This window comes from Salmo salar, chromosome 25, assembly GCF_965601325.2.
Source record: "Salmo salar chromosome 25, fSalSal1, whole genome shotgun sequence".
NCBI classification, from domain to species: Eukaryota; Metazoa; Chordata; class Actinopteri; order Salmoniformes; family Salmonidae; genus Salmo; species Salmo salar.
In genome coordinates, this window is record NC_138315.1 from 44,140,872 (window position 1) to 44,152,536 (window position 11,665).

The 11,665-nt window shown below is 42.2% G+C and overlaps 1 protein-coding gene across 1 annotated transcript in view; it reads right to left on the minus strand.

The window, feature by feature from the left end:
• The window catches only part of LOC106586824 (uncharacterized), a 67,217-nt gene extending 59,295 nt beyond the window's left edge, over positions 1–7,922 (minus strand). Inside the window, exon 1 of the mRNA XM_014174522.3 lies at positions 7,607–7,922. Coding sequence (XP_014029997.1) covers positions 7,607–7,697 — 91 coding nt within the window. The 5' untranslated portion in view covers positions 7,698–7,922. The remainder of the gene's footprint in view (positions 1–7,606) is intronic.
• Between the last annotated feature and the right edge of the window lie 3,743 nt (positions 7,923–11,665).

An 11,665-nucleotide genomic window follows, 5' to 3' on the forward strand; every position in this document is an offset into this window, starting at 1 on the left:
ACCATCTGAATAACTTAGACATGCTTCCATTCCTTTATATCATGTCCCTGACTGAGCCAACTGAACCACGTGATGTTCTTCTGGGTACTGTATGTGCTCTGCTGCTAGGACATTGTGGGCTAGACAAGGACCAGCAGAGGAGACACACAAGAGAAGGACCAGCTATTGTCAAGGAATCAACCTCTAACCCACGTCAGCTGTCAATCAAGTTTCCTACACGACAGGAGCATGGAACCTAAACATGACCACCATGACCATTGCCACCCACTAGTCATTGCAGGCAGCAACCATAGATCTTAACCACAGAATAAAGCCTAGAATTTAGGTTTGCGAAGGCTGCTTGTAGTCAAACATCAGGCAGCACATGGCCCACAGATGGCACAGTACAGACAAGCAGCTATAGGAAACCACTTCTGACATCATGCTGTACACTCAGTATCCAACAAGTAGAATTTAATATCAACAAGGTTCCATAATTGCGTTTATCAATTCAGGAAAGTATCTGTTTAGTTGTGTTGCAGACCTGGGTTCAAATAGTGTCTAAAATATTTGACTTCTGGGCAGGGTTTGCACTTTTGGGACTATTCCATTGGTTCCATTACGCCAGGCAAGCACAACCAAGTACAACTAATGTATTTGAAAGAAAACAAATACTATATGAACCCAGGTATGTGGTGCTGACTCATGTTCAAGACAACTCGGAACTCAAAACTCTCAAATTTCCAATTTGGAAACTGGTTGTAGAAAGATGAGGTCTGAGTTTCTCACTTGGAAAGTATCAGAATCAACCACTAGGAAGTTCTATGCAAAAAGTGTACGCACATTTTTACTTGAAGGTTCAGAGTTTCCGATTTGTCTTGAACGCATTGAACCCGCATGGGAGAACCTATCCTAATGTGACATAGCATGTCATGAAATTGGAGGATCTAAACCAATTACACCAGTCTTTGAAATGGTCACCAGGGGACAGATCGAGAACACTCTCGGAGGAAGAGAACAGTATATTTAAGACTGCCAACCTCCAGCGGATCAACTCCAGAGGGCAGACGTCCTTCATGATCTCCTCCGACAAAATACAACCAGCTGTATAAACATTCAAAACCTGCAAAGGCAACTCAAAACAACAGACGCACACCGTTTGCCAGCAAGTCTGCGTTTGTGTTCTTGAACAAGGCACACGCTTACGGACCATCTCGTCATCATCTACATTTCCTAAAACTGGACAGGTTGTGGAGCGGGTAACAAAGCTGACTGAGAAGGAAGTGCCACTCAGAGCTGACTGAGAAGGAAGTGCCACTCAGAGCTGACTGAGAAGGAAGTGCCACTCAGAGCTGACTGAGAAGGAAGTGCCACTCAGAGCTGACTGAGAAGGAAGTGCCACTCAGAGCTGACTGAGAAGGAAGTGCCACTCAGAGCTGACTGAGAAGGAAGTGCCACTCAGAGCTGACTGAGAAGGAAGCGCCACTCAGAGCTGACGCAACATGTGAGAGAGGCTCAATTGCATGCTTTCAAAAAGGATCATTTTTTACTTTCAAATCATGGAGGCTTGAGGGTGGAAAGAGGAGAGGGGGCTCCATCTCTCAGGCGTCCCACAGCCCCAGGCCCAAAGCCGTTCCCTGACATACCGCATCTTACAGCTCGATAACTTCACCCCCCAGCCTCCCTCCCTCCTTTCGGCTAAGACTTGTTTTAATATTTTCCAAATACTGCCAAAGCAACTATTTTAACATCTGGAAATCATCCCCCCTCCACTCCCCTGTTTGCTGATGCTGTCATTTGGTAGTTCCCATGGAGCGGCCTCATTGGCACGAGCTGCATTAAACGTCTATAATCTCCATCCATTTGGTAGTTCCCATGGAGCGGCCTCATGGGCAAGAGCTGCATTAAAAATCTATAATTTTCACCGTCTGTGGGGCAGACGATGGGGCAGGTTCAAAGCCATGGGCTATCACGCCGGGCAGTTGATAAAACATGGATGTCTGGTACTCTGGTTGAGGTGAAATCCGACACAAAGCACAATCTGGATTTCTTTTGGTCTGTAATCAAGTCATAGCGCAAAAATGCAGCACATGGTTCCAATCAGTCCCGCGTCTGGTGGACTTCACGTGTTTGGACATTAGCTTTTGGGGAGAAAACAGCCCATTTGTTACGATGTAAGTAACAAATGTGGCAGCAACAACTGGAACCAATTTGCGAGACAAAGTGACCTAATATATGTAGGTTTGTTGATTCAAAATACCAGCTTTGTTTGCCTCTTGCACATTACCCACAGAGAGAGAGAGAGAGAGAGAGAGGAGAGAGGAGAGAGAGAGAGAGAGAGAGAGAGAGAGAGAGAGAGAGAGAGAGAGAGAGAGAGAGAGAGAGAGAGAGAGAGAGAGAGAGAGAGAGAAAAAAAGTTATCAGTCTGGCATTTGTCTTAAATAAATACCAAAATGTTTAATAAAACACCTAAGACCAAAATCTAAAATAAACACATGTATAAGTAAGTTGAAAGAACACATGCTCCACAAAGATTAAATGGTCTAGTTCCTTTGATGTACAGTGTTGTGGCCATCTTTGAAGATGTTTTACATGCGTGTCAGTTTGCCCGTTGGGAGGGGGAGTGTTCACACACTAACATGTTTTGCATGGATTCTCACTGGTCCACTGCTGGGCACGAACCACTGCTTTTAGTTACTTGGAACAGAGATCCATTGCCAGATTTATCTTCATGTTCCAAAGGCGAAATTGTGGTTTAGATATTGGGGGGAACGAACAGTCGACGGGGGGTCCTGGGTGGCCTCCCCGAGAAATGTTTCTGCCATTTTATGACGCATTTCTACACAGTTTGACGTCACTTATTTAGCCTCTCTTGAGGGGTATTATGAGGAGTATTTGGAGGGGTATTATTAGGGGTATATGGAGGGGTATTATGTGGAGTATTTGGAGGGGTATAATGAGAGGGTACTATGAGGGGTATATGGAGAGGTATTATGAGGTTTTTTGAGGGGTACATGGAGGGGTATTATGAAGGGTACATGGAGGGGTATTATGAGGGGTATATGGAGGGGAATTATGAGGGGTACATGAAGTGGTATTATGATGGTATTATGAGGGGTGTATGGATTTTTTTGGGGGGGGTATATGGAGGTGTATTATGAGGGTATATGGGGGGGTATTATGAGGGGTATGTGGAGGGGTATTATGAGGGGTGTATGTGTAACCGATGTGAAATGGCTAGCTAATTAGCGGTGGTGCGCGCTAATAGCGTTTCAATCAGTGACGTCACTCGCTCTGAGACCTTGAAGTAGTTGTCCCCCTTGCTCTGCAAGGGCCACGGCTTTTGTGGCGCGATGGTAGATGCTTCGAGGGTGGCTGTTGTCGATGTGTGCAGAGGGTCCCTGGTTCGAGCCCAGGTAGGGGTGAGGAGAGGGACAGAAGCAATACTGTTACATATGGAGGGGTATTATGAGGGGTACATGGAGGGGTACATGGAAGGGTATTATGAGGGATACATGGAAGGGTATTATGATGGGTACATGGAGGGGTATTATGAGGGGTATATGGAGGGGTATTATGAGGGGTATATGGAGGGGTATTATGAGGGGTATATGGAGGGGTATATGGAGGGGTATTATGAGGGATTCATGGAAGGGTATTATGAGGGGTATATGGAGGGGTATTATGAGGGATTCATGGAGGGGTATTATGAGGGGTATATTGAGGGGTATTATGAGTGATTCATGGAGGGGTATTATAAAGGGTACATGGAGGAGTATTTTGAGGGATATTATAAGGGGTAAATGGAAGGGTATTATGGGGGTATGTGAAGGGGTGTATGGTGGGGTAGATGGAAGGGTATTATGAGGGGTGCATGGAGGGGTATATGGTGGGGTGCATGGAGGGGTATTATGAGGGGTACATGGAGGGGTATTATGAGGGGTATATGGAGGGGTATTATGAGGGGTATATGGAGGGTTATTATGAGGGATTCATGGAAGGGTATTATGAGGGGTATATGGAGGGGTATTATGAGGGGTACATGGAGGGGTATTATGAGGGGTATTTGGAGGGGTATATGGAGGGGTATTATGAGGGGTATATGGAGGGGTATATGGTGGGGTACATGGAAGGGTATTATGAGGGGTATTATGAGGGGTACATTGAGAGGTATGTGGTGGGGTACATGGAGGGGTATTATGAGGGGTACATGGAAGAGTATTATGAGGGGTGCATGGAAGGGTATTTTGAACACACAGTATAAGTGGGAGGATAAATTAAAGGTCCGCCAACCTTCCACTTACAAATATATTATTTGGGGATTTTTTTTGTGGGGGGTGGAACTCCTAACTTCCTGCATTTCATCACATTATGCTATACTCATGTTTCTGTCCAATGCAGAAATTGCAACAAAAAAAATGCTTTTGCGTGTTGTTTCCTCAAAGAGGATGATGTCCTGAGGAGGATCAGCTGGCCAATCTGCAGTCTACACTTCTGTTGTTGCGGTATGCCCACACCATTCCAACAAGCTGCTTTTTAACATACTTAATTAACATTTTTGGGAAGGAAAACTATTTAATTCAGATTATAATTAATTATTGGTCATTTTTCATGGAAATCTGGAAACATTGGACAATTACTTTAAAGGTTGATGTTGGACAAAAACTTTGGCTACAGAAGTGCCATTTCTTACTGATCTCAACAGCTTCCGTCCAAAAACAAATCCTCTGAAATGACATCATACACCCCCCCCCCCCCATGCAATTTCCCTATGTTCACAAACTTGCTTGTTACAACTTGTATGTGTGTGTGCCAAGCTTAGACCTCTCGTTTGTCATCCGCAAGTCTATGAAGAATTTGAGACCATTGAGCAAGCAAACTTCCAACTTCCAACTTCCAAAACTGTAAAAAAAAAAGGATTTCAAACATTTGCTCTAAACATGTTTCCAGTCTTCAAAGATTCATCTAGAAACTCTCCCTAATCAGAAATCTAACCAGTTTTGAAAAAATATCTTTAATACCCTCCACAATCTTTTCTTCTTCATGGTTACAGTCTCTATTTTCTAGAACAGATAAATATTACTGTTGTGTTCCAACTTCTCTGAGACAGAATGTCTGTTTGCAATTCCTCACTTTAATCAACATTCAACCACACTCCATTTTAAGTCGCCATTTTCCATATAAAAATCTCAATTAAACCCAGTTACACTGCTTATTATAGATGAGGGCATAGAGGGCGATATATGATTACTATGCTGAAAACAAATCTTGGAATATAATTCTACAATGCATTTACACTTTTCAAAAATAGCTTTTTCGAATGTGCAAAATAACATATTGAATCATTGGATGTCTCTAGAGTTTTAGTCAGCAGCACGTCAGCCTATTCAGCAGCTGGTCTCTGCCACCACATTACATACTTCACTTTTCAGAACATTTCAATCTAACTGCAAATCGAAAGTCTCATTCTGATTCAACCAAGTTTGATGGGTTCTTGAAATGACAAAGTTCTAAATACAGGGATTTGTTGCTGCTATTCTAAGGACTAATAAACGCTTTGGAAAAATAGGATGGCCTTTCTACTCACAATGACATAAAGTGGCTAAAACCTCAACTGTACTCCATACTTAACTCAACATAACCATTCAATGATAGCCATACCCTAAAACATTCCTCAAAAGCAGAGTTGACTCGTTTTTCACGTAGTTGCAAGAATTTGAGAACTTTTCCGCTGCTTTGACAGGATTGAATTAGAATGTTCTTCTCCCTGGGTTGGCATCATTAATGTTCTGTGGGAACATGAGTTCAAGTTCTCTGTGCCTCGTTTCATGTGGACAAATGTGGAAACCTTGGCCTCCACCCTGAGCAGAGACCAGACAGGGAAACGACTAGTGGGACAAGTACTCTGAAATCCAATAGAATGTAAGGAACATAACTTTCCTCTGAGGAGGAGTCGTCACCAGTCGTCCATTTTGAAGAGGCATTAGATCAGGGGCCCTACATAAAATATGTCGTCTTTCGAGAATATTAGGTTTAGGTCCTCCTCTTGTCAGGCTTGGTAGATGAACATATATTCTTATAATACCTAAAGTAGTCCCATGTTTTACTGGAAGATATGCCTCTATTGTAACAGTATTGTCATAATGGTAATTAACTCAACATAAAATGTGCAGACATGTTGAACATCATTACGCTTCATACATGCTCAGATGTGAGAGGCTTTTTAAAGTACCTGTTCATTCCACCACAAGGGGGAAACAAACTCCAATCGAGCATTTAGCTACAAGTCAAAAAGATTGACTTGACAGCACACTGAAATCAGGGGCCACTCAAGGGCCACAGAGGTACTTTCAGTAGCCTGCTTTATGTATTTTGCCCTCATGACATCATACATAAAATAACATTCCATGACATCATAATATTTAAAAAAAAATCACTGAAAGAAGACACGACATCACTAAAACAATAACACTCAAGTGTTTCAGCTCTGGGTTTTAAGTGTTGGCCACCTAGTCTGTATAGGCTACCTATACACTCTTAGAAAAAAAGGTGCTATCTAGAACCTAAAAGGGTTCCTTGGCTGTCCCCATAGGAGAACCCTTTGTACAACCCTATTGGTTCCCGGTAGAACTCTTTTGGTTCCCTTTTGAGTTCCATTTAGAACCATTTGCACAGAGGATTCAACACGGAACCCAAAATAGTTCTACCTGGAACCAAAAAGGGTTCTCCATGAGGACAGCCGAAGAACCCTTTTGGAACCCTTTTTTCTAAGAGTGTAGAGAGCTCTAATGACTCAGTGAATCCAACACCATTTGCCCTTTATTTGTCTCCTCTCCTCACATCTGCCCTGCATTAGAATGCAAGCTGTGTTCCCTCCAAGACGTGTGGTGTTGAAATAGTCTCGGCAGATGTAGAATACAGAGGGAAAAAATCTGCTTGTTGGTGAACAAGAGAGGTGAGGAATAAAGTTAGTCCTGAGGCACTCCTTTTCTCTCACAGAGCTTTCTTCTGACACCTTAGAGTAACATGTAACATCATTGGCAATCACTAACATATGTTCATACAGGACACTACAGAATCTTACTGAGAGTTTATTTTCCCATTTAGGATAATCCACTCTATAAAGTTACTCTCATCTCTTTTCAACCTTTCCAAAGTTGGAACGAATCTCAGACAGCCTACCGGCTAAGGTCTGTCCCAATCATCCTTTAAATAAATCTATCTTGCGTGTTCCATGCCGTCACTCTGTCCTCAGCTGCTAACCATTAGAATGTAATAAAAAGAAAAACCCCAACAAGGTAACGGTGCACTTCATATTGCCTTGCTATTAACTTTGGCAAAAACAGATCCATCTTAATAAAGAAACAAATTGTTATCTGTACGTCCAACACTCTTTTTCTCATTAGCAGAACACTTCAGAACTACCATAACTAAATATATCCAACAACTTGAAACAAATTAAGCTCTTCACAGATAAATGTAAAAATTCAACACCAGAGAAGTCCTAGTCCAACAAGCTCATGTTAAAAGTTCAACTCAGCATGCAACCAGCACCCACACTCTTAACGCTATACCAATCAACTTTAATTAACTAAGCATTAATATAAACAATCAGTGAGGTACTTACCACTGTTTCCGTCCTGGCATTTCACATAAAAAACCTGAGTCACAGAGACAACCAGAAAAAGGCAAATCCTTGAATACACAAAGCTCATCATGTCTATAGGAAAGACATGGGCTCTCCTTGTGCGCAAAGTGGGGTGAAAATGTACAGGGTATCACTGTACCATGTACACAGAGAACACTACCAGTAAGCAGCGAGCAAGACAGACCCAACCCAGACTGCACCAGTGCTTTTTTTGTGGAGAAGAGTTAAAGCTTTAAATGAGAAGAACGCTGGCAACCCTAATTTTCCTCCCCCTCTTGTCAGCCCTCTCTCATAACCATCCACTCACAGGCATTTGTGGTTTTGTGAAAACTACACCCTTGTTTATAAGTTCCCATCATTCTACTGATTCTTGTGTGTTACTTTTTGTTCTCAGTCTAAAACAATTGAGATCAGAATTAGAGCAAAGATAGGAAGAAAAGCTTTGTTTGTCACTGATTTCATTTTCCCCACCCCCTCCCTGGAGTGGTTGCTAAGCAGGTCTGTTGAAGTACTGTTTTATGGGTTGAAAGGCTTTTTTATTAGAAGAATAAGAATACATTTTATGGCCCATAGTCAAGGTGATGGGGAACCCGAACTGCTGGTGTCGTTGTAGTTGGGAGTGAGATTTCTAGATTTTTTGGGGGGGGGGGGCAGATTTATAAGTGAAAAATCAATGTATTATTTATTATTTATGTATTTATTTATAAATTATTTCAATATTTGTTCTTCACCATGATGATTGCGAACATACTCTGATGTACAGTGAGGGAAAAAAGTATTTGATCCCCTGCAGATTTTGTACGTTTGCCCACTGACAAAGAAATGATCAGTCTATAATTTTAATGGTAGGTTTATTTGAACAGTGAGAGACAGAATAAATTGCAATGATCATGAGAACAGTGAGGAATCAGCCCAGAACTACACGGGAGGATCTTGTCAATGGTCTCAAGGCAGCTGGGACCATAGTCACCAAGAAAACAATTGGTAACACACTACGCCGTGAAGGACTGAAATCCTGCAGCGCACGCAACGTCCCCCTGCTCAAGAAAGCACATATACATGCCCGTCTGAAGTTTGCCAATGAACATCTGAATGATTCAGAGGACAACTAGGTGAAAGTGTTGTGGTCAGATGAGACCAAAATGGAGCTAGTAGTCATCAACTCAACTCGCTGTGTTTGGAGGAGGAGGAATGCTGCCTATGACCCCAAGAACACCATCCCCACCGTCAAACATGGAGGTGGAAACATTATGCTTTGGGGGTGTTTTTCTGCTAAGGGGACAGGACAACTTCACCGCATCAAAGGGACGATGGACGGGGCCATGTACCGTCAAATCTTGGGTGAGAACCTCCTTCCCTCAGCCAGCGCATTGAAAATGGGTCGTGGATGGGTATTCCAGCATGACAATGACCCAAAACACACGGCCAAGGCAACAAAGCAGTGGCTCAAGAAGAAGCACATTAAGGTCCTGGAGTGGCCTAGCCAGTCTCCAGACCTTAATCCCATAGAAAATGTGTGGAGGGAGCTGAAGGTTCGAGTTGCCAAACGTCAGCCTCGAAACCTTAATGACTTGGAGAAGATCTGCAAAGAGGAGTGGGACAAAATCCCTCCTGAGATGTGTGCAAACCTGGTGGCCAACTACAAGAAACGTCTGACCTCTGTGATTGCCAACAAGGGTTTTGCCAGCAAGTACTAAGTCATGTTTTGCAGAGGGGTCAAATACTTATTTCCCTCATTAAAATGCAAATCAATTTATAACATTTTTGACATGCATTTTTCTGGATATTTTGTTGTTATTCTGTCTCTCACTGTTCAAATAAACCTACCATTAAAATGATAGACTGATTATTTCTTTGTCAGTGGACAAACGTACAAAATCATCAGGGGATCAAATACTTTTTTCCCTCACTGTAGGTGCAAGTTCCATCAGAAGGACTGATGTATTGTTAACTCACAGTCATAAACTCATAGGTAAATGATGAAACCACAAATTACATGTGGTTTTTTACTATTGGGTTGATTTGGTCACAGGTGTTTTGAGATCGTCTCTCACATGTTTAACAGATGTTCACGTTGACCAGAAAACATTAATATTTATGAAGGAGGGCGATCAAGCGTATAGTTTGGCTTTATGTGAGTGCCCTGCTCTTGCGCTACAAAATATGGATGTACAGTATCTATCTCTACAACTCATGAAGGAGATGTCGTCATTGACCTTGCGTAGGCTTAAACACTGGTATACACTGATTTATAAGGCCATATTGGGTAAAATGCCATTTTATCTCTGTTCTTTTTTAGTTAGGTCAGTAAATAAGTGTCAATTATGGTCCCATTCTGATTTGCTTCTAACAATACCAAAAATTAGAACAGGTCATCGTAGAAATAGTTTTAGTTACTTAGCATCGTGGTCCTGGAATTCTCTTTTGAACATTTTAAAATGTGATGATCTAGTTTCGTTGGCGGAGTTCAAACACTTGATCGATGTATATATTATAGAAGAGTGTAATTGTTTTTAGGCCAGCTGTTTTCAGTCAAGATGTTTGTGTTTTTAAATGTAATATGTTTTTGTTGTACTGTATGTGTGTTTTTAGTTTTGTTTAATGTTGTGTGAGTGTATGTAATTTGGTTTGTCTGAAACGTTGTTCCCCTTGCTGCTATTGGACCAGGTCTCGCTTGGAAAAGAGATATTTATCTCAATGAGAATAAACCTGTATAAATAAAGGTAAAATAAAAAAATTAAAATGTTGAATGAGAATAGTAGACACGGGTCACTGGGATGTATTTCCAAATGTAGGAAAGTTGTTGAAATGCTCTTAGGCAGGTCCCATTGTCTTTGATTGATAGGTCCTCAGATATGAAAGGAATTCCCATTAGATTCTCCTTTCATAAGACGATGCTAGAGGATGCCACTGGCCTGCCAGAGGAATTTACAGCCAAACACAGTATAGTATATGAACGAAGAGTAGGCAGCACAGCAACTGTATCCAATCAGGAACTCAGAAGCCCCAGCAAATTACAGAGGAGATAGAAACAGGGGAAGCTGATGTCACATAACCATGTACGGAGCATGAGAATCATTTCATTGCTCTGAAGAACATTTGTCATATTGCTTACACCCATCTGACTCCTTCATATCTGCAAACATCAAGAAAGGAGGGAGGGACTTTATCTAGAGGGAATAGTCTCTTGAGACAGCCTCAGCTGTCCTGGCTGCTGAGATTAGGAGGGAGGGACTATTTCATTTCTGGACCAGGCCAGAAATCAGCTGAGAAGAGCTCCTTCTCCAGCTCAGCTCAGTTGTTAGAGCATGGCTCTTGCATTGCCAGGATAGTGGGTACAAATCCCCATCACCACCCACCAATAGTTAAAAAATATATGCATGACAGTAAGTCACATATGTTACAGTATTATACACTGAACAAAAATATAAATGCAACAATTCAAACTATTTTACTGAGTTACAGTTCATATAAGGAAATTAATTAGGCCCTATAAATTTCACATGACTGGGAATACAGATTTGCATCTATTGGTCACAGATACCTTAAAAAAAAGTTAGGGGCATGGATCAGAAAACCAGTCAGTATATTGAGACATAGAGCCGAGCATTATCATGCTGAAACATGAGGTGAAGGCAGTAGATGAATGGCATGACAACGGGCCACAGGATCTCATCACAGCATTGCTGTGCATTCAATTTGCCATTGCATTGCAAATGCAATTGTGTTCCTTGTCCGTAGCTTATGCCTGCCCATACCATTACCCCACCGCCACCATGGGGCACCCAAACAACTCCATACTGCCCGGTACAGTTGAAACCGGTAATCATCCGTAAAGAGCACACTTCTCCAGCATGCCAGTGGTCAGCAAAGATGCCCACTGTAGTCGGTTACGACGCCAAACTGCAGTCAGGTAAATACCCTGGTGAGGGCAACGAGCACGCAGATGAGCTTCCCTGAGATGGTTTGTGACAGTTTGTGCAGAAATTCTTTGGTTGTGCAAAAACACAGATTCATTATCTGTCCAGGTGGCTGATC